The following is a 21,434-nucleotide window of genomic DNA, read 5'->3' on the forward strand; positions in this document are numbered from 1 at the left end:
GTTTGGGTGACAAGTTAAATCCGCTGGGGATGATGGAAATGTCACTGTACACATGATCTGTAAGAAAATGTAAGATATTTTAACTGCAGGAACAGTTTGCTGCCAAAGCTGTCTCCTACTCTGGCCCTGGACCTGCTGCGTGTGATGCCATGGCTAGAAAAGAATACACTTTTCTGCCCTAGAGGATAAGAGCATTCCAGTGCCCACTGGGATCCCTGTCTGGTGGCCCCTCCTCTGAACTGTGCTTCTTTTGTCCTGCAACAAGGGGTTTGCAAACTACTGCAGCACAAGCAGTAAGTAATGCACTTTCCACCTGTGAGGCCCTGGAATATCCTGACTAGTGACACATGATAAGGGGTTACTACAAAACACTCAGGCACCTAAGGATGGCTCACAGGCAGCGGCCCGAGCCACACCGCCCCTGGAGAAGCATAGAGACATTGCTCATCCCAAGCACAGCATGTCCAGGACCTCTCTGCTCTTTAAGACTCAATGGGACTGTGCATACAGATGGTCTGGAGACATGGCTTAGAGGGTTTCCCTGCCATTTCTCTTCCCTTCAGAAGGAGGTGCGTCCCTATGGCACTGCTGTCAGACCCAGCATGGAAAGATGTCCTTTTGCAGTATTAAAGCTTTGCACTTATTAACAACTATGTCCCACTGGGCTAATGCCAGCAGGCTGGGTAGCACCCTGCTCACATGGTGTGCTGCAAAGATGAACAGTTCCACTCCCCACTGTCTCACTGATGTGTCTGTTGGGCCATGGTGCAGCCCAGGAGGGAGCACAAAGAGCCAGGTACACAAACCACGCTGTGGGACTTGAGCCATCTGCAGCATTCTCTTCCATCATGACACACACAGTGTGTCCCATGCACGCTCCCAGCTGCCCCAGCAGCCAGCAGTGCTGCTCCCCACACACACACAGCCCATGGGATGTGTGGCTGCACGGGTGTACCTGGATCTCTCCTAGCTCCTTCATCCAGCAGGGCAGCACGACTGCCAGGCTCTCATGTCAGCTGCTGAACGAGGATGAGGCACAGCTGAGCAGCTGCCACGGTCTCCATGGTTTCAGTTCTCTCCAGAAACAAATCCCCTTGAGCACCCCGCTTAGCTTCCCTGTGAGGTGCAGTGCAAAGTGTGCTGCACTGGCCTGTGCTGCTGCACGCAGAAGAAACAGCACAGAACCTGGATGATGCAAGCAAGAGGCTTCAGCCATCAATAAAACTGAACCTGGAGCTATAACAGAAGGGCTGAGCATAAAGATAGCAGAGAACAGAAATAAAAACCCAAATTTACTTTTTTTTTCTGTCTTTAGCAGTACGTGGCAACTCAGCCATCCTGTTCTCTCACTGGATGGGCAGAAGGATAATTATTTACTTGCTCTTCATGATCACTGTTATTCCATGTTGGTTTGAGGTCAAAACAATTACAAGATTCAATGCAGACAGAGATGCAGAGTACATTTCATCTATAGCAGCTGCCTGAAGCTCAGCTTGCATTCCACCATTCACGTTTCTCCTGAGCTGCCTCCCATTGCCTCACTGAGCAGTGCTGCTCTCTGGAGCTGCACGCAGGCAGCAGATACTGCACACCTTTACAGCAGTGCCTGTCAGCCTCACACTATTTCATTTTTGCTCAGAAATCTTTACTGTGCGTTTTTACCAAAGTTATCTCTTTTGGAGGTGCAGATTTTCACTTGCTTAAAAGCAGCATGCATTCTATTTCAGTTCCCTGGCAGAATGCCCACGTAATGCTTTTACACTGAGTAGAGCCCTAAATGCAGTGCGTTTAATGCTGATAAAACCCCAAAGCTGCTGTGCTGGCCCACGTTATTCTTGGGAAGTAAAGAAAAGGAAGAGCCAAAGTAAATAGCTCAAAACCACATCAGAAAGCCACAGTGAGCCTGTGTTTGTCAGGCCGGTGTGGCCATACCGCCTCTCTTTTAAAACAGTGAACGGAATTGTTGCTACCCCACAGGAACATCACAACAAAAAATATGTCTTGGACACAGGTTGTTTTAAATGTGTTCTCCTAATTGCAATAGTATCAGATGGCAGTAATTTTGGAGCAGATTTTGATCCCCTTATTTATGTTGGCAAGCAGTTGCCTCCACAAATAGATCCACCGCCTCGCATGTTAGTAACCGATTGTTGGCGTGAGTAAAAAGATCAGAGGCCTTTATCCCACTTCAATATTCTGGCTGTAGCAGGAGCAAAAACCCAAACCAAACAATAGGCATATTTAATTTCCAACAAATCTAACATTTTTCAAAGACTGAGTAAAATAATTCACCTCCTGAAAAGCAGCTGTGGACATCCTTACACAGCCTTAGGCGGGCATGCACCAACACACCTCACTTACCAAGCCAGTATCTGGACTAGCAAACAAAACAGTAAATGTCTAAAGAAAGAACAACCCCTCTGTGCTGAGCTTAACAGTCAAATACTTCGTTTTGGGTTAGAGACTACAGCCTGGGTCATTACACGGGTGTCCAGAGCAGTGAAAGTAAAAACAATTGATCAGTTCAGAGGTACACCAGCCAAGAACCAACCATCACAAGAGATTTGACTGTGGAAATATGTTGCCATGAATTCACTGATCTGCGAGCTAATGCTGTGCCCTGTGAAGGAAGCAATACGGAGCTGTGGATCCCTTTCCATGGGAATATTCTGTGTGTGGGGTGCTGAAGAAAAGCCAGCACCATTCATCTGCAGAGGACTGTCATGGGGGTCTGTATCTTGACTGAAAAAGCTCTAGGGGAGGGCTGCCATTCTTTGTGTATGGTTAGTTGACTAATATTAGACAGTAAAACTTTGTGTCTTTCTGTTGAGGGAACAGGACAAACACTGCAGTGAGGGCAAGAGCCTGAGCTGCAGGCAGTGGTGGTGGGTGCAATTACAGCTGGGCACGGGGCCGCCCACATCTCTGAGGAGTGTCTGCAGACCTCAAGGATGGGAGAGAAACTAAAAGAAAAGAAGAGACAAAGAAAGAAGCAGTTCTGTCAACCCCAGGGATAAAAAACATAATGAGCTGAGCCCTTGAAAAGTATGAAATTGGCTGAAAGAAAAATCATCACAGTATTGGAAGTGCTTTTATTTGCTCTGAGCTTTGAGTCTTTGGGCAGCCATCACTGCCGCTTCTGAGCTTTCCTCTGCCACCTGGAGGAGGCATTTCATTAACAAAGTGCAGGTGAAGGCACAACTGCAATCCTTTGGCTCATTAACCCTTCAGCAAGATCCCCAGGACACTGAGGGGACAGGAGTACCTGAGACACAGAGCTCACCTGACCCAGAGAGAGGGACAGCCCACAGCTGGAGGCCAGGCCTTAGCAAACATGACAACTCCCTCGCCCTTAGGAAGACAAGACCTGCTCACAGCCCTCAGCCCCTGTGCGGGCAGATCCCAGGAGGGCTCCACGTCCCCACAGCTCCAGCTGAGCAGCATCTCCCGAGCTGCCAGCCCTGGCAGTGTAACCAGCAGAAGGAAGCAGCTCTCTGCTCAAGACCAGAGCCACAAACTCATCCTTTTTCCTTACTGATTCCTTCTGCAAGCCTTTTGCCTGCACCCCCGTCCTTGTTTGCTTGCTCTTGGCGCCATCTGATGGTGGATGAGCCCCTCGGGCTGGAGGGCTCATGCTGCCATCTTCACAGAGTTGCAGCGCTTGGAAGGGATCTCAAGAGATCACGGAGTCCAATCCCCTGCTAAAGCAGGTTCCCTGCAGTAGGTCACACAGGTCAGTGTCCAGATGGGTCTTAAATATCTCCACAGAAGGAGACTGCACCCCCTCTCTGGGCAGTCTGTTCCAGTGCTCCATCACCTGAACTGTAAGGTTCTTCTGCACGTTTGCATGGAACTTCCAGTGTTCAAGTTTTAGACCATTGCTCCTTGTCCTACCACTGTGCAGCACTGAGAAGAGCCTGGACTCATTCATTTGCCTCCCACCTTCTCAGGCCAATGCTTTCTTCACAAGCCCAGAACGATCCTGTTTTAATTCAGCCTGGATGTACTTCTGAATTCATGGCTGCGAGCCACAGTACTGAACCCTGGCCCTGAAGTGTCCGAGCTCCAGATAAAGACCAGCTGCTCCTGTGTGGGGTTGGCCAGAGTGCTGGGGCTGTGGCACAGCTCCTCGTGTGGGTCCGGCAGTGTTTGCTGTGAGTGTCACTGCTCCGGAGGTGCTGGCAGGAAAGGACAGCGACTGTGACTGCTTCAGCACTGAAATATCTGCAGTCTGGAAAGCACTGCAGAGCAGCATGGTGTTCTGGCACGCTGGGCTCTACCTCCCAGCAGTGACAAGGAACCACGTATGGAGGGAGAGCTATATGAATATCCCCAGGCACAGAGCCAGAGCACTGAGGGACTTCTCAGCCACTCAATCTGTGGCTGACCTAACTCAGGAAGCATTTGGTTCTTACACAGAACATGCCTGAAGTTCACAGCTATTCTGTCACTGCTACAGATGTGGGAAACAAAGGGGACCCTCCTGAACCTCTCGTCAGCTCAGACAGCCACTACAGACATCTTTCTTCACACAAATACCTCTTTGAAGACAGGAAGGTGCCACAGTGTTCTCTGGCCAGAACACAGCCAACGCATCGCACCCCCGTTCTGAGAGGAGCAGTAAGTGCTGGAGCACAGAGCCTTGTGTTGCTCCAAAGCACAGAAGTGGTGCTGGTTGGTACAGGGACCACTAGCCAACCCCCACGCCAATCCCCTGTGCAGCAGCCTTCCTCTCTGTTGCCGTGGTCACGACAAAATAATACTGACACTAATGCACGGCTGACATAAACACACAAGGAGAGTGTTTGAAGCTGCATACAATGATATATACATTATAAATAATTATATATACATTAAAAAAAAATTATATATATGCTGTTGCGAATGGTAGACTGTACACCCTCTCCTTGTATCCCAAGGCAGGTTCTGCCCTAAACTCTGCACAATGCAGAGATTATAAGGTGCACAGAAATGCTCATGAACTCTAAAGAAGTCTGTGGGATTGAACAGCTTTTAAGCAAGTGTGAAAGGATAAGCAGGCTCCAGTGTTCAGTGGGGCAAAATGCATTGTGCCAACAGTCTGATTCTGCTTTCACATCAGTTTTGCATCATTGAAGCTCGTGGTTTTCAGGAGTGACTCTCAGCTGACATCCACACAAGTGTTGGAACAAAAATAGTGCTTATAGTATCTTTTCTCATTCAATCATTTCCCTGGGGCAAAATTTGGGTCAGTAGAGGGACCAGCCCCATGTTTCTGTTCTGGGCACATTCTGACTGCTGCAATACAATGCAGAAGGATCTGCACGTGGTATGCACAGGTCACTGTGACACAATGCCTTTCACTCCTAACTTTAGAGGCCTCTGGGAGCAAATTGTATGTAAAGAGAATTCTATTAATGAAAGATTACCCCTTCACTGGTTTTCTGCAAATCTGAAGAAGTGTTTCTTGTGTCGTTGCCTGCGTCCCCAGCATCAGAGCTGCTCTTATTTTCTTCCTCTTTGCAGTCCTTATCATCTTCATCTCCAGGAGATTTCCGTGACTGCTTGGAGGATTTCTAAAATGATCAACAACAAAGTTATGAAGCAAAAACTGAACTCCAGCCTTAGAAAGACACTTCTGCAATGTATCTGCAACGGAGATCTGCCTGATCATGTGATTCTCTGTTCAAGGTATATAGTGGGGAGGATACGTGGGGTGAAAAGCAGTTGGAGTTACTGACATCAGCGAAGCAAAAAAGCTATTCTGTGTTCAACACAGGTTGGCAGCACAGCTGGCTGTAAGACAGACACAGTAACAGGAGATGGGTATTAGCGTTGGGTCACCTGTAGGTTTTGTCAGTTAATGAAACAGATGGTGCCAGCTTGACAAAAGTTTTGATTAAACACAGAGATGTAAAATGAGAATAACATTAGCAGAACTGCTTTCCATATTTTTTTTAGTGCTGTCAGCTTTAATAAATTAACATTAAAGCCATGTGGAACCAATATATCTTTCCTGCTCCCTTTATGTTATGCAATTCCACAGTACAAAAGGATAAATTGTGGCATTAAGCCACCATTTTGCTAATCCTCTGTTTGCCCAGAGTCTTCTGGAGAGAAGATGGTAGACCAGACCTGAATTCCTAATGTAAAACACACAAAGAGGGTGAAATTACTTAAAGCATTTTGTTCAGCAGATGAACCACAAAAGCCCCTGCTCCTCCCCAAATTAAGCCTGGATCATATTGTTTGCTCGCTCCTTTTCAATTCAATTATTTTTCACTTTCAGAAGAATAACATGAATGTGAATGAATGTGACTGCCAGAACTTCAACAATTTCTTAAGCAAAGGACAGATGTGGAAGCGGGCACAGAACTGGAGGAAGTGCCTACAACTTTGCTCTCATTCACACAGGTGTCAAGAGAAGAATGCATTTCAACCCAAAGTTGTCACCTACACAGGTGATTACATTGGCCAGGCATTATAAGGCCCTCTGAGACATCTGTGCTGTTACTTAGATATTCACAGGGTAGGCAGGCAAGCACTAGAATGAAAGTAATTAATTATCCTACCTCTTACAGAATTACTTCTTAGAATTGTAGAATCAAAGAACGGTTTGAGTGGGGAGGGACCCTTAAAAGTCATCTTGCCCAATTCCTCTGTACTGAACAGGGACAGCTGCATCTGGTCAGGTGCTCAGAGCCCTGTCCTGCCTGACCTGGAGTATCTCTGGGGACGGGGCACCCACCACCTCTCTGGGCAACCTGAACAGCTTTTCCTCACTCCCATTCTGTTGTTTTCTGTATTCAGGTATTTTACAGACAGCTACAACAGGGGAAGCTGAGCACACCTGACCCTACGCTATCTTCTACTACAGTTTCTGGGACAGTCACATACCTCCAAAACAGGAGCAGTAAGCTTGAATTCTCCTAGTCAAGGACCAAACCTCAGATCACATTTTGCAAGAGGCACACTCTCATAGCATTTAAATTGCTCTTTATGGGGAAATGCTTATCTAAATGTATCAAACTCCTCAACTCTTTGAAAACTGAGAACCTCTGGCTAACTTTGCATGAATTTTCTTTCCAGCCTTTCTGAAGTCTTTCCATACATCTTCTCAAAGCATGGTGTTAGGAGGATGGTTGGACTAGATGATCTTGTAGGTCCTTTCCAACCTACTGTACCTATGAACCTATGAACAAGAACAGGGCAGAGTATTTAAACTGCTTTATTAACAAGGCTGTCTCAAACAGCAAGAGCCCTTTCCCTGTCTCATTTGAACACTGTGATTATGGCACTAGAATTAAAATGCTAAAGAAAGAAGGACAGATTGCCACGAGGTGCATGACATCTTGCTTATAAATGCACATGGGTAACAATGGACAAACTCAGAAGATAACCTTTGAAGTGTAGGATTTTTTTCGTTTTGAGCCTGCTTTTTCATTCTTTCTTTTGCCTTTTCCATCCTCTTCTACCCGATCACCTTCCTCCTCACTGCTGGCATCTGCTGTATTTCCTCCTTCTCCCTCAGTTTCTGATGAGCTCTGTTGCTGAATCGCCTTTAAAGTAACAACAGTGACAAAGAATAACAATACTAATATAAATAACCAAAACATCATCACAGTCTGTTTTGTAATTGCTGTTCTGAATTAACAGAAAGCCCTAGTAATAGAGAGCTCCCACTTTAATTGTTCTAGACAGGAAGAGCTCGGGATATTCTTGCAGTTACCAAGAAAAACAGCTGTATGTAAAGGCAGTTTTCTCAACCACCACTTGAAAACGGTTATGAGATGCAGATCCTGGGATGGCATATTCTGAATGATTTACACAGAAACTGATCTGACAACAAAAGTGCATGGGCTGGAGAACTCAGGGCCGTGCCGTGGAGAGATCTGATGAGTTCTACTTTGGGCAAAGCTATGGAAACCTCAAGATTTTGGCTGTATATAGGGGAGACTTATTCAGGAGAAAAGATGGCTCTTACAGGCTCCCCAAGGGGCAAGACCTCTATATTAGTGAAAAGCAAACACTGGCCAGAAGGCTGAGAGCTCTCTGACAGCCCATCTCCCGCAGTCTATTTGCTAGATTTGTTTTAAATCCCCGAGTGTATGCAATACATCTGTAGGGCTGAAAACATGAAACAGGAACAGAGAGGGGCAGCAGCTTGTCTGCAGGTGGTCCATCCCTCTGGTTTGTAAGGGTTTGTGCTAATAATGTAACAGGCGTCCACCATCTTCTGGAGGTGATTTCTACCTTCAAAGGAGCCCATTTTTAATGAGAAAAGTTCTCTGGCTTTACGCAGCCCACTGACTGCTCTTCTCCCTCCCTCCCGAGCTGCACTGACTTTTTCCTCCTGACATCCAACAGGGAGAGCTGTTGCACAGCAGGTACTGTCTGGTAACAGCAGCCCCAAACTGCCTCCTCACCCCTACCGATGCTAACAGTGGTATCCTATCTGATGTGTATGACCAATGTAAAAAACTAAAGTGCCATAATCTCAAGGTCTGTGTAAAATACACAGATATAAAAATAAACAACAGAAAGATGTTGTTTTTGTAGGGGAGCAAATAAAACTTTCCATTTTTAATTCATCTAAATGTGCTGCAGAATATTCCCCTTCACCACCTCAGAATATCAGAGAAAACAAAGAGCTCTGCAGCACAATTAAAGCTCCGTTTGTCACAGTGTGCAGGACAGCAGCTGTCTTTATATTGCTCCAATTGCCAGCTGTGAAACTTTCTAGCTCCAGCAAAACCAGGACTCACCATCATCACTCATACAACGTTTACATAGATAAGAAGTCTACAAAGAAGAAAATAAGAAAGATAAGGAGGAATAGAAGTGAAACTCATTTACCTGATATCCAGTAAACTTTACTCCAGGGTTGTTTTCTATTTCCCACAGGCCTTCATTAAATCCTTTTCGTTTGTTAGACTTCCCAAACTTATCTTTATATTCTTTATATGGGAAAAGGTCTTTGGGCCCCAGGAATGCACTGCATTTTAACAAAGGCAACAGAAAAAAAAGGACTTAGCCTCCTTGTGTTCAAATTAAAAACATTAACAGCATAATTGTTTTTCTTATTCTTCTTCTCATTTTTTTGTTTCTCATTTTATTTATTTATCTACTCCCTGGCTCTGGGTTACTGCTGTGAGTCTGGTTTCATGGACTGGCTCACCATCCCCAGGTTCGATGTTGCGAAATCCCGCTGTGTCTCTCAAGAAACAACTAAACTGAGTCTCATTTATTATATTAACTGATGCTGAGAACTGGCACTTGAACAGTTTATGAAAGGGATTATATGATGTAATTGCCTGCAATAGCAAGGGACCAAACCTCCAATCCTACGTGTTACAATTCCAGAAAGGCCTAAAGATAATACTGCATGAAAAGTTAAAGCATTTAAGGAATGCCTAGAACTCAGGGGCAAAACCGTACCCCTTGTACAGAAAAAGCAGAGGCATTTATCATTATCTATACTGCCTGTAAGTCTGGCAGCTTCTCCCATGGCATAAGCCCCCCATGTGCTAAGTTCTGTGCAAACACAATAAAAATGTTCTCTTTCCCAAAAATCTTATAATTTCTTATAAGAAGAAACAATGGGTGAGTATAGGCAGATGAGTAATACAAGGAAACAATGAGACACACAGGGTGCTTGTGGCCAAGTTGTTTTTCAGACAGCTCAGCAAAGGAAGAGTTTGTGCTGTGCTGCTGTGTGTCAGCCACACGCTGTATCAACTAACTTTAGGTACAGACACCACAGTGCAGGTAAAAAAAACAGAAAGACGTTTATCCCACTTTACTTAATTTACAGCCCAATTCTAAGTTCTTGTATAAAACTGAAGAAAGCACCACTTTCTTTAGCTCTCAGTATCTGGTATGCTCTGTATCGCAGTACAAGGAGAGCTACCATCAATTACATTAAAATCAGTGAAGTTAAAAACAACACAGTACTTCATTCCCACGTGGAAGATTCTGTCACCAGTGACCAGAGCCGAAGAAGTCACATTGTCCTACGCTACAATCATTGCCCTGCTTTCCTGATGGTGTCTGCAATTGCAGCTAACTCTGTGCTCTCTGTTAGCACAGGGTCTGGGAGCCCATCCCATGCAACTCAGTTGTTCTCCTAACACCACGGGTGCAGAAGCTGCCTATCTGTGCACACGGGTTCCTGAGGCACAGCGATGTGCCCTGCATCCACAGGCAGTTCTAACACAAACAACAAAGAGAAACTTACTGAAACTTAACTCATCAGTAATGTATGGAAATATTTCTACAGTCTTTTACGTAAACACTGAAAATTTGTCCACATCTTTGAAAGGCATTCATTGCCACTGGGAGTGTGTTTCTACTGCTCTGTTATAAAACTCAGGAGCTGCAAGCTACAGCTCATTATTAACAGTAAGGCTTCCTCGATTACTACAGTAATAACTACAAAACCCTTTCCTGTTTCAGATGCTGCAGTAAGATCACAGACCAGTGAAGTACAGAACAAAAGAGATTGGCACTTTGGGGTTCATTCATTCAGAATAACAGCCGTTAGATATTTTTTTTCTCAAAATGGTTTTCAAGAAAAATGTTTAAGATTTCATTTTGGTTCCTGATTTTGAGACACCATAGGTTTATTTTTTGTTTATCTTTCTTTCTTTCCAGTTAATTTTGTGATAGCAGCAGTACATTACAACATGTAAAAACATCAGATTGAGTCATTACAGCAGCAGCAGGAAATATTTTAATTAGAAGCTGTTTTGATTTTGATTATGCAGAAACTATCCTTAAAGGTCTTAAAAATGAAACATGATGCGTGAGTTGGGGACCTTATTATAGACTAGAATAACTGTAAAACTTAAAAAAAATCATCTGTCTATCTATCTATCTATCTATCTATCTATCTATCTATCTATCTATCTATCTATCTATCTATCTTCAAACCTCTACAGCTGAGTTTAAAATGTGATCAGAATTTCATTTTTTCATGTTTCTTTTCTTCAGCATTTCCCAAAGCACGTTCCTTGCAAGTAGGAAAGCTTTAAAACGTAAACATGACATGGCAAATGGAAATGGTGATGTTTTTAAAGCTGTCTCAGATTCTGTTTAAAATAGAAGAGAGGCAGGTTCAATTACAGTGCGGAACTCTGTACTTCGTAGCAATTACTATGAGACCTAACTTCCCCTCTCTGTTCTGATCCCTTTCTCTCCCTGCGAGGTCAGCCAGCTCTGTTCTTCCATCACTTGTGAGAGCTCCATCCCACAATATCCCCAGCACAAATCTCAAAGGAATGCATATATTTCAAAGCTATGTGAGGATTGCGTGAGACTCTGGGGTCTGCTTCCTTTCATTTTACCAACTACTGAGTTCTCATCCAGGGCAGGAACCCAAACGTGTCTGAATACAACAGCCCGATCTCTGCTGTCATGTACACCTACCTCCAGGTTTCACTCTGGTACGTTAACACAAACGAGCCAGGCTCATATGACCTATCTGTAGTCTCCCCTAAGCTTCAGTTAGGATTTGTTCCCATAAAACCAGTGGAGGCAACTTCAGCTGAAGAAGACATTCTCAATGGAAAAGGTCTTATTTGTTCACTTACGTTTCATGAGTCCCAAAAAAGAAGATGGGGTATTTATTTGCTGGAGGCTTCACAGCTCCTTCGGGGAGTTCATCAATCTGTGAGACAGAAACAGACACAGCATTACTCCCAACTGTGGGATCCCGTGGCAGTGACAGAAACACTTTGGAGAGACACCAGAAGACCAACAGGCAGCCAAACTTCTGATGATTTCGTAAGCATTGTAATACACGAAGGCAATAAAAAATCAAATCTGCTTAACTTAAGTGTTAAACTTGGATACTGCCTCCTTGAAGGCACAGAAGCATGGAGGGTAATGTATGTCTCACAGGGCCACCCAAATAACTCTTAGAACAAACGGGGAACAAATGGCATCTCTGAGACTAGAGCAGCAACACCAGCCCACCTCACACTGGTGGTGATGGTGGCACCCAGGGTGGAACGCACGAGGCACAGCAGAGAAGCTCTGCACTCCCCATCCCCTGGAGCCCTAGTGCCTGCTCTTGGCCATTCCCCTGCCCCTCTATGTTGTCCAGCTCAAAGTTTTCAGTCTCTTGCAACAGAACAGCAGAGCCCAGGTGTCTACCCACATAAACCAGAATCACAGCACAGCTTTACGTAACACAGGGCCCAAATGTGGGCATGGTGGTGATGGGCTGATGGTTGGACTGGGTGATCTTGGTAGACTTTCCAACCTTAATGATTCTGTGATTCTATCATCTGGGAGATCTTTTTCAACCTTCATGACTCTAAGAGAGTGCCTGTCTTACCAGAAATTATGCTTCTGGGTGTGTGTGAGCATATAAAATGAAGTATCCAGGGAACTCTGGCTAAGAAGATAGAGTCCAGTGAACCTAAAAATCTATAGGGCAACACTACAGTGCAGGTGAGAGGCTTGCTGCCTGCTCTTAAGCAATTCAGACTGAACTTAAGCATACAGAATCCTGCCAAATGTCGCTGGAACTGAAAGCAAGGTGCTGAAATACCTTAAGAAATCTGCTCTTCAGTGCAGCCAGGAGATGCAACCTGCATGTTTTCACTCAGGAGGCCAGGCCCACGTGTGCTTTTATTCTCTATTCCAGCCAAAGGACCTCAAACACTGAATTCATGTTGATTAACAAATATTGGATTGTTTTCACAGGATATTCTCCATCACTGTAAAGCATCTGCTGGCTACACAGCTCTCAAAGGACTCTGAGCTCTGACACTAAATCAGGTCCTTTTGGTCTTGCTGAAAGGACACCAGTGGGAGACAGAAACCAGAACCACGTTTGGAACATCACAGGGCTTCTTTGCAAAAGGAATGGGTGCTTATCTTCTAGGGCTAGTGGAGTACTCTCTGAAATTATGCCTAAACTGAGGGTGGGTGAGACCTCCAGACCATGCCCTGCAGCCAGGGCCATAGCAGTGCAGGATGCAGGGTGCTGCACTGTGCTGGCACCCCTCTTTTATTTAACAGAGCTAATGAGTTGATAAATAAAAGGAGAATGCACTACTCATATGCACACAAAGGGAAGACACACGTTGTTGGGAGATGGAGGCTCGCATTCAGTTCTCATTCAGCCATGTGTAAGAAGGCACACAAGCAACACAACAGGCTGCTGGAGGGCTTCTTCATCACCAGCAATATACAGGAAAAAGATTGCCAAAGATATTTTTCCAGAACTCATTATTTTCTGACATTCACTATTAGTTTTTAAATAAGTGCCCATAACGTGATTATTTGCTCAATAATTCATGATTTAAATACAGTTACTAGACTGTAACAGTGAGAGAAAGTATGAAGGGGAAAACACTGCAACTCACTTTACAAACTGATAGCAAGACAGGGAGACAATATGTCTCACTCCACAACACATCACATGCTGCTTGCAGCTACGCTTTGGAGCAACAAAGGCTGTGCTGGCAGTTTACCAAGCTCTGGGGTAATACACCTCGACTGACTGAGCACCACAGCCATCCTCCTGTGCGTTGTGACAAGGATGATGTCCAGAGATAAGAGCCCAGAAAAACGTGGGCTCCTGTGACTGAGACAAACAATATCTGCTGGGACAAGACAGAGGATCTCTCTGGTTGCCTGAAACGTGGAGCCAGCTCCTGGCTGCATTACAGAACAGCTCAGTCCAGTGACTGCCTCAGCCCTTCAAGGCTTTCTCAGGAAATAAAGCTAGCAGCTGTAAATGATCAGTAATGCAGAGGAATGAAGACATGCTTAGCAGGGAAAGCTGACCAGAAGGGAACAGGGATCTTACATCACACATGATGCTGAGCTCCAAGGCAGCAAGGATCTTCTCCTAAGCAGCACCCCAGGGCAGTTAAGCCCCTTGTCATATTCCCAGTAACTCACACTGCTGGCTAAGGAGCAGCACCAGACAGGGCAAGGGACTCACACGTATTTGTCATGCACCTCTCACCTGCTCCCCATGTCAAAGCATATTCCTTTGTTCATCTGAGTGCCCTCTGACTGAGTATCACTACAGGAAGCCGTAAGAAACTTTTCAAAGCTTGTGGAAGTTGGCATACACATACACACTCAGTATCAGTCTGCAGTAAACAGCTCAAGGACAGGCTGATAATGCTTTCACTCAAATGTTCCACTGTGTGGCTGAGGTCAGGACTTCTCCTGCCTTTGCTGGCTTTGCCTCAAACCCCCAGCTCTCAGGCTTATCTCTCTTGTACTATAATGGGGTCAAATATGAAGCAGTGGCGATATCTTACAGCCATTTACATCCGTGACAAAAGCTCCAGGGAATTTAGGGAAGGACGAGACCCTCTCCGCCATTCAGGAAGACCTCTTCCACCAGCTGTAAATGAGGGAGCAGGAGCCGCGAGCCTTGTGCACTCTCACTGTTCCCAGCACCCCACCTCAGCCCCCTGTGAATGGCGAGGCTCTAAGTGCTTCTTTAGCTGCAGAACAGCCCTAGCACTCCTTGGTGATTGCTGCCGTTTTGTCGTAATGGAAAGCAAGCAGTACAAGCAACCATACTGCAGCCCCCTGCTGCTGCACTCGCTCACAAATTATTCCCATCCTACAAGACGCTTTGGTTAAATATGCTGAAGATTTGGAGCTGATATTTTTCCCCATATCAGCAAGATCAAAGGCGGAGAGGGAGGGAGGGAGGGAGGGAGGGAGGGAGGGAGGGAGAGAGAGAGGGAGGGAGGGAGAGAGAGAAAGAGTGCGGGTGCGTGAGCATACGGGTGAGGGAAGTGGGAACAAAAGAGATGAGTGCACCCGTGCTGGGGCGCAGTGCTGCAGTCACAGAAGCCTCTCTAATGACTGCACCATCAGTCTGTCGGGGAGCCAGGCTGCTGCTGCATTTTGCTGCTGGAAGGGAGCAAACAGATTCTATACCGTGCATCCAAAGAGCAGAGCAGCAGGCTGCAGCTCGCTGCCACGGATGTGGGGAGAGCAGCGCACGGCGTGCAAATCTGATACGTGCAGCAGCAACACCCCGGGCAGCCGCTTCCATTATGGCTAAAATTAACGCAGGTGGTTTCAGATTTCGAGTTTTATCCCCTTTCCTCCCATTGCTGTCATCTGCTTAATGAATCACAATCGCTTTCTTTTTGCACAGCCTCAGCAGAGCTGCACTTCCCAGCGTTTGTTTGCCAAACAAGCAGCAGAGCTTTAAAGATGTAACTGTGCTTTTTCATTCGGTAAACAAATGCCAGGCTTCTAGGGTCAGGAATGCTGAACAGAAAATGCAGCGTGGACCTCTCAGCCCAGGGCAGGGCTTTATGAAATGTTGTTGCTAGGGGCTACCAGCACGAAAGCAAGAAATCTGCCTGCCTACATTGTGGTGTGCAGCCTAGGACGTATAAGCAGCTTGAATATGTTGCTCTCGGTGGTGCTGAGTAATTGCTGACCTCTCAGGTAGCACTCCTGGCCCGCTCTGTCTGCTTCAGCAGTCCTGCCACTGCTCGTGCCGTGTACAGGGGCAGAGGGGCTCAGCCAGGGGGTACAGGCTGCAGCTGCAGCCCCACAGCCCCAGCACTGAGCTGCCCCTGGGGACAGCAGGGCTCCCCATCCACAAACCATCCCCTGTGGGACAAGGCGGGAGGATCTGCTCCCTGGAAGGGCTGGTGCAGGAGCAGAGGGGGCTGTAGCCCCTCCTGGGTGTTCTGCTCTGCAGAGCTCTGCATTCCCCACAAAATGGGAAACATGTCTCTCTGACAGAGCCGTGTCTGTGTGCCTACAGAAAGAAGCTCCCCGCAGAGGCTTGCGTTACTGCAGCAGCAAGGCAGGGGCAGCGCTGCCCAGCACAGACCCAGGTTCGTGCCCTGACACTGCAGGGGACAGCAGGGCCACCCAAAACCTCCGTGCTGCAGATATGCTGCCAGTCAGAAGCATGAATTCCAGGCTGTCGGGGTGGCCCTTGGATGAGAACAGTTCCCAGATCCTGATCCATTATGTTCCAACACAATCCTACACTGACAAAAACGCACACAGTATGCAAAAATACCTATCAGGTCTACATGCACAAACAAGAAAGCTGCACTGCAGCGTGCAGAGATGCTTATGCGGGCACTGCAACCACAAGAGCAAGTCCTTTTCTTTTGCAAAAGGAGAAAACTAAAACTGCAGAGCAGCAATCACTGATTGTTTTGACATACTGTAAATGCCTTTGATTGGCAAAAGCACACAGAAGCACTGCAGAGATCTGTATCTCCCACTGAAATCCCTGGAGTCCCTGCACAACAGTCAGGCAAAGGCCTATAGAATTTTTGCTGGAAAGTGGTTCAAGCTGCTTATTATTGCCCAACACAAGCAAGCAGCTTGATCTTCCTTGGTTAGCTTATTAGCAAAGCTCTAAACGGATAAGAGCAATACTCTTCAGAATACATTATTACAATAGGATATTTTGTGTTTCAACAACGCGTCATTTTTATTCACGTGGATTTAATATACTTTTCAATAGCTGATGCTACTGGGAGTCAGCAGCATGGCTAACTGTTGTTTAAAATACTGCTCTGTAAAAATGTAAAAAAATACTTCCTTTTCCCCAAAGGATCCTAAAATTTAAATAATAAGTGATAATTAAAAATATATAGAATCCAACCTTCTCCAACCTAAAAACTGGTACTCAAATTTTGTAGTATGGAACTGAATAATGATCCAACTAAAGCTGGTTGGAGACTACAAAATTTTGCTCTCCTTTACCAGGACTGCACAGTATTTGAAGCAGAGCACAGCTCTTTCCCTGACATACATCACACACGAGAACTCCCAGTGAGGAATGCTGGCATATGCACTTTTTCACCCATTAAAAAAGATAACCCTGTGAAGGGTGAGACCAGAAGCAGAATCCAGCTTAATAAGGTGGAACTGCACAGCTACAAAAGTAAAAATTAAGACAGTCTCTGGGCATGGAAGAGTGCCACCAGCAAAAACAAAAAGCAAAACAAGATTAAAAACAGCAGAGCATACTTTTGAGCACTGCTGAAAATGGCTGAAGGGGATCTTGCAGACAGCCAGAAATGACAATATAAAGACATCAATCCTTTTTTTCTGTGCATGCTCAGGACCTCAACAAGATAGAAGACAATAAAGGGTTAGTTGGAGCCCAAACAATGCTGGCAGGCAGCATCTTGCTAGGAAAGATGAGCAGTCCTGCAGCTGAGTTCTGCTCCTTTACATCCCTAATTAGCAGCACATTTTTAAGACAGAAAGTTGAAATACACTTTCTGCAGAGCTGCTTTCATCTTCAGTATGAAAATGGGGCCAAAGCTTAGTTCTGCATGACTAGTACCTGTAAGCACAGCTTTGTAGGTAACAGATGTGCTGTGTGTATATTCAGCCCTGCGAGTTTCCAGGGCTGGAGGACAGGGGATGCCAGAGGAGGCTCGGCAGGTACAAAGCCTCTGCCACAGCCTCTGGGATGACCTTGGCCATGCTGCTGCTCCCCTTCACTCATTATAAATGGGGACAATGGCACTTCCTAACAAGCACCTGAGGCCCACTGATGAGAAGCTAGGTGCTGCCAAGAGAAGACACCTTCAGCTGGGTCAGGTGAGGGTTTCAGGTCACCAGGCTGTAACCCTCCCAGTGCCCACACACCGAAGATAAGGTCCATTTTCTCCAAATGAAATGTTTCCCTGCCACCTGTAGTGAAGCAATAGTGCTAATACTGGGAGGCTGTTTTTTTTTTTTTTTTTCTTTTTCATTCTACTTCCTAAGGAAGTGAAAGGATGTGATCACACAATTATCAGCCAGACTCTTACCTGTAATAACTCTGGCCAAGTTTCCCACATTGGACAGAATAGGAAAGGCCAAAGGGCTACTAAGCATGCCCATGTTTTGTGACATACAAGCTGTCCATCAGAGGACAGACAGACAAGCAGTCAATACACTGCAACAGCTTGCAGAGCAAGCTGAGCTGCAGTGCCAGCAGGGAACCCACACAAAGGTACACCACAGAAAAATAATCTTCTTAAGTTTCACAGCTCACAAAATTACTTTTTACTTGTGAAGAGGTGGTGAGAGGTTGTTCACTTTCAGCAACCATTGCCAGGCCTGAGGCATTTTGCGTTTACTTCTGATTAACTTCAAGCATAAGCACAGTGAAGTTCAGTTCTCCTCTGTCTGAATTATTCCTCAGTTACCAAACTAGTCTGCAGTGTGCATCCATCTGAGCAAACCACTGTGCCCAACTCCACACCGAAGTGCTTTCTGATGACAACATTTGGTTATTCTACTTTATCATCTTACTACAAATATTTTTGTCTTGAAATATTAAAAGATTGCAAGAAACGTGCATACAGTGATGCATTTGGAAGACATACAGTGCAGTCAAGACATACCAAATGAGAACAAACACCAAATTTTTCTCTTGCCACTCTCTCCTGGTAAGCCAAAGGGACACAAACATCACACCATTTTCCTCCCCAGGATGCCCAGTGCATCCTGCTGCTGTCAATCAGATCTGCTGGAAGGGATGTATGAAAAGGACTTGAAGAACATGTGAGGCTGAGGAATACTTTTAGGACTTCAATATGTACTTTGGAATCTTTTATTTCAGTCATGTTTGTTTTTAAGGAAAAAGGTGGTATTCTTGAGACAGGCCACTGTGTGCAGTTGGTTTGATCAGAACCTTTCCAACCAGGTGCAGTGTGCCCAGGGCACTGACATTTGCTCTGATAACACAGCCAAGTTTTGTACTCAAGGCCCATCGGCTGCACACACCCAATGCTCTGTACGTCCCTGTTCAAGCTGCTACTGAAAGAAGTGCTGCTGGTCCTTACACTCACTTTGGCACGCTTAAAGACAAAAAGCCCTGTTGACACTACAGCTCGTGTTTAGAATTGTTTTGAGAAAGGGAATGTGGCTGATGGAAACTGAAGCTATGAACCTGCAGTTTATGAAGGGTGGACACAAAGACCTGAGAGACAAAGATGGGAGCAGCCTGCCTCACCTGCTGCAGTGAGGTGCCAGCTTGGGCACCTGGGAGGTTGCAGCCACCTGGGCCTCTGGGAACAGCAAACCTTCCTCCTCCAGGACCTGTTTTGTTAGCTGTAGGGACAGCTAATGAGTATAAATAACATCAAGGGACCACAGCAATCCTTGTTGCTGTGACTTTCAGCAGTACAAATGTCTGAGTCTGGATTTTGGGGCTATGGGATGAACAGTGATCGCCAAAAACCATCGTCATCCAGGTCCAATCACCCTGATGTGCAAATCACATGTACAACAAGGCGTAGTCAGTCTAGGAGGAATGAGAAACGATGAAAACTAACTGCAAGCCAATGAAACTAAGTGATCTGCAATAATTTTCCGTTCAAAGTCAGGCTTTCCTGCTAACTCTGCTGACAAACTGCAGATCCATACCTGTGGAAGAGCTCAGAGTTTGCACACAGCCGTGGGTCGCTGTAAGCTGAGCAACTGTCCACAAACAGCTGTTTTCATTACTGCCCCAGCCTCAGCCTCTGCTGTGGCACACCCTGACCCACGCGGCTGGCACACTGTTTTGCTAAGGTGCAACTCCTGCCACCGGGTCACCAAAACATTGCTCTGCTTGACAAGATCCACACACTCACAGCGGTCTCTGTGGAGACCCCACGTGGGGGTATTTCCCGAGCTGCTTTTGATCCTCTGCTGCCCTTGCGGTGTCAGATATGTTCTCTCAAAGACCCTCCGACTCAGTTAAACACGGAGGAATGTTAATCTGTCTGCCTGAAGAGACTTAGCAATGAGTTTTTCCAGGCCAAGTCATACTGCTTCCACCTGCCTGCTCCTCTGTGCCCATGACCTCCAGATGACAGCCCTCACTTAGCCTTCCTTTAGTTTTGATCAAAAATGTTACATTGCTTAAATTTACTTAGATACAGATGAAAAGAATAACAACTCTATTTATCAAAACAAACATTTGCCTCAAAACAAAACAATCCTCAAGCAACAGCCCACAGGAATGAAACTCCTTACATAAAATATTCAAAGCACTCCTATCTGTACATATGGACTCAGGTACTTAAATCCTAATTACTAAACTGTGTTGGAAAAGAAAAAAAATCACTCAAATGTAATGACAAACAAATGAAAATGGTGTGTATTTTAGAGTTGTAAATGACATTACCATCAGAGACAAGTGGAATAGATCAACATGGCAGCAGCCAGTGCAAGGATGGCATGCTCACTGTTTTAAATATATACTTATTTAATAATTTCAGATCAGAAACACTAAGTATGGGTTTTAATCATGTGAGTACTCTGATTTGGGCTTTCATTTATAAGTTTTCATCACAGGCTTGAAGCTGCCTACATGTCCACATGCTTACAGGACTAAGACTGGTTTGCACTACCCTTTCTCTCTATCCAATGAATTAAAGAGAACCTGCCTATGAGGTACATGTAACCATTTTGTGTTACCTTTCAGTAACTACTGGAATACGGTGTATCCAAGAAAAACACAAAAAAACCCAGCCACTCAGCTCAGTTGTGTTACAGTAGTTACAAAGTTCACTCCAGACACAGCTTTCTTCCCAAGGCATCTTATTTTCTATCCTTCCTCCTCCAAACACCACAAGGGGCTTCTGGCCATCACTCTGCCTGATTCCCATGGCTGACACTGAGGAGGTAACGAGAGGATTAATTTAAAAGGAGCAATGACTTCACAGGAACACGGGCTGTCAAGGGGCAAATTGCTTGTGTGGAACTGAAAAATAGCTGTTCTCCCGCACACGTTAATATTAAATTAAATATATATATATATACTCTGCTCCTCTAAATGGGGAGGAGCATTCATACTAAGCAAGGAAGCTGAGTGCTTTCCATTGGCAGCTCAGCACAGAACCACCATATTTTAAATCAGGTTACCATTTTGCTTTATAAAGCAGCTGTAAAGAACATATTATGGACTCATTTTGAGCAATTAGGAAAGGGCAATTACACAGCGGAGAGAACTTGGTGAATGAGACTCATATCTGGATCTGGAAAGGACATCCAGGAACACCAATCATACAGATTCATCCTGGGATCCGGATACAGTGTTTACATACACCTCCTGCAGATCAATGCCCTCCAACCATACGGCATTCAGTCAATACTCAACGTTTTCATTTCAAGTGTTGCTTGCTTTTACTTCTTAATGCATTGGTGACAGCATATGATGCGTCCAAGCCATCTTTCACAGCCACAGCTGGTTGCTGCTCCCCTTGCTCCCACAGTTGCTGGGGAAGCTGATGTTCTTCCTAACATTTTGCCACTAAAACCTTTATTATTATGAGCTTCTAGAAGCATAACAGTGAGGAGCTTAATCCTGCAGCACAGTTGGGCACGCAGTTTGGCAGCACAAACAAAGCCTTTGCCTTTGTGTGATCAGGTCCCATCCAGCACAATACCATGGCAATTATACACACAGGTGAACCCACTCATTTGTAAGGCAGGAGATG

At 45.5% G+C, this 21,434-nt stretch overlaps 1 protein-coding gene across 1 annotated transcript in view; it reads right to left on the reverse strand.

The window, feature by feature from the left end:
- Positions 1 to 21,434, reverse strand: part of HDGFL3 (HDGF like 3) — a 34,411-nt gene that overhangs the window by 2,259 nt on the left and 10,718 nt on the right. The window contains exons 2-5 of the mRNA XM_065733952.1: positions 11,571 to 11,647; positions 8,836 to 8,974; positions 7,380 to 7,538; positions 5,409 to 5,555 (exon numbers count right to left, since the gene is read on the reverse strand). Coding sequence (XP_065590024.1) covers positions 5,409 to 5,555; positions 7,380 to 7,538; positions 8,836 to 8,974; positions 11,571 to 11,647 — 522 coding nt within the window. The remainder of the gene's footprint in view (positions 1 to 5,408; positions 5,556 to 7,379; positions 7,539 to 8,835; positions 8,975 to 11,570; positions 11,648 to 21,434) is intronic.

This window comes from Cyrtonyx montezumae, unplaced genomic scaffold (assembly GCF_038088225.1).
Source record: "Cyrtonyx montezumae isolate F1298 unplaced genomic scaffold, pur_monq_1.0 scaffold_17, whole genome shotgun sequence".
Lineage (NCBI taxonomy): Eukaryota > Metazoa > Chordata > Aves > Galliformes > Odontophoridae > Cyrtonyx > Cyrtonyx montezumae.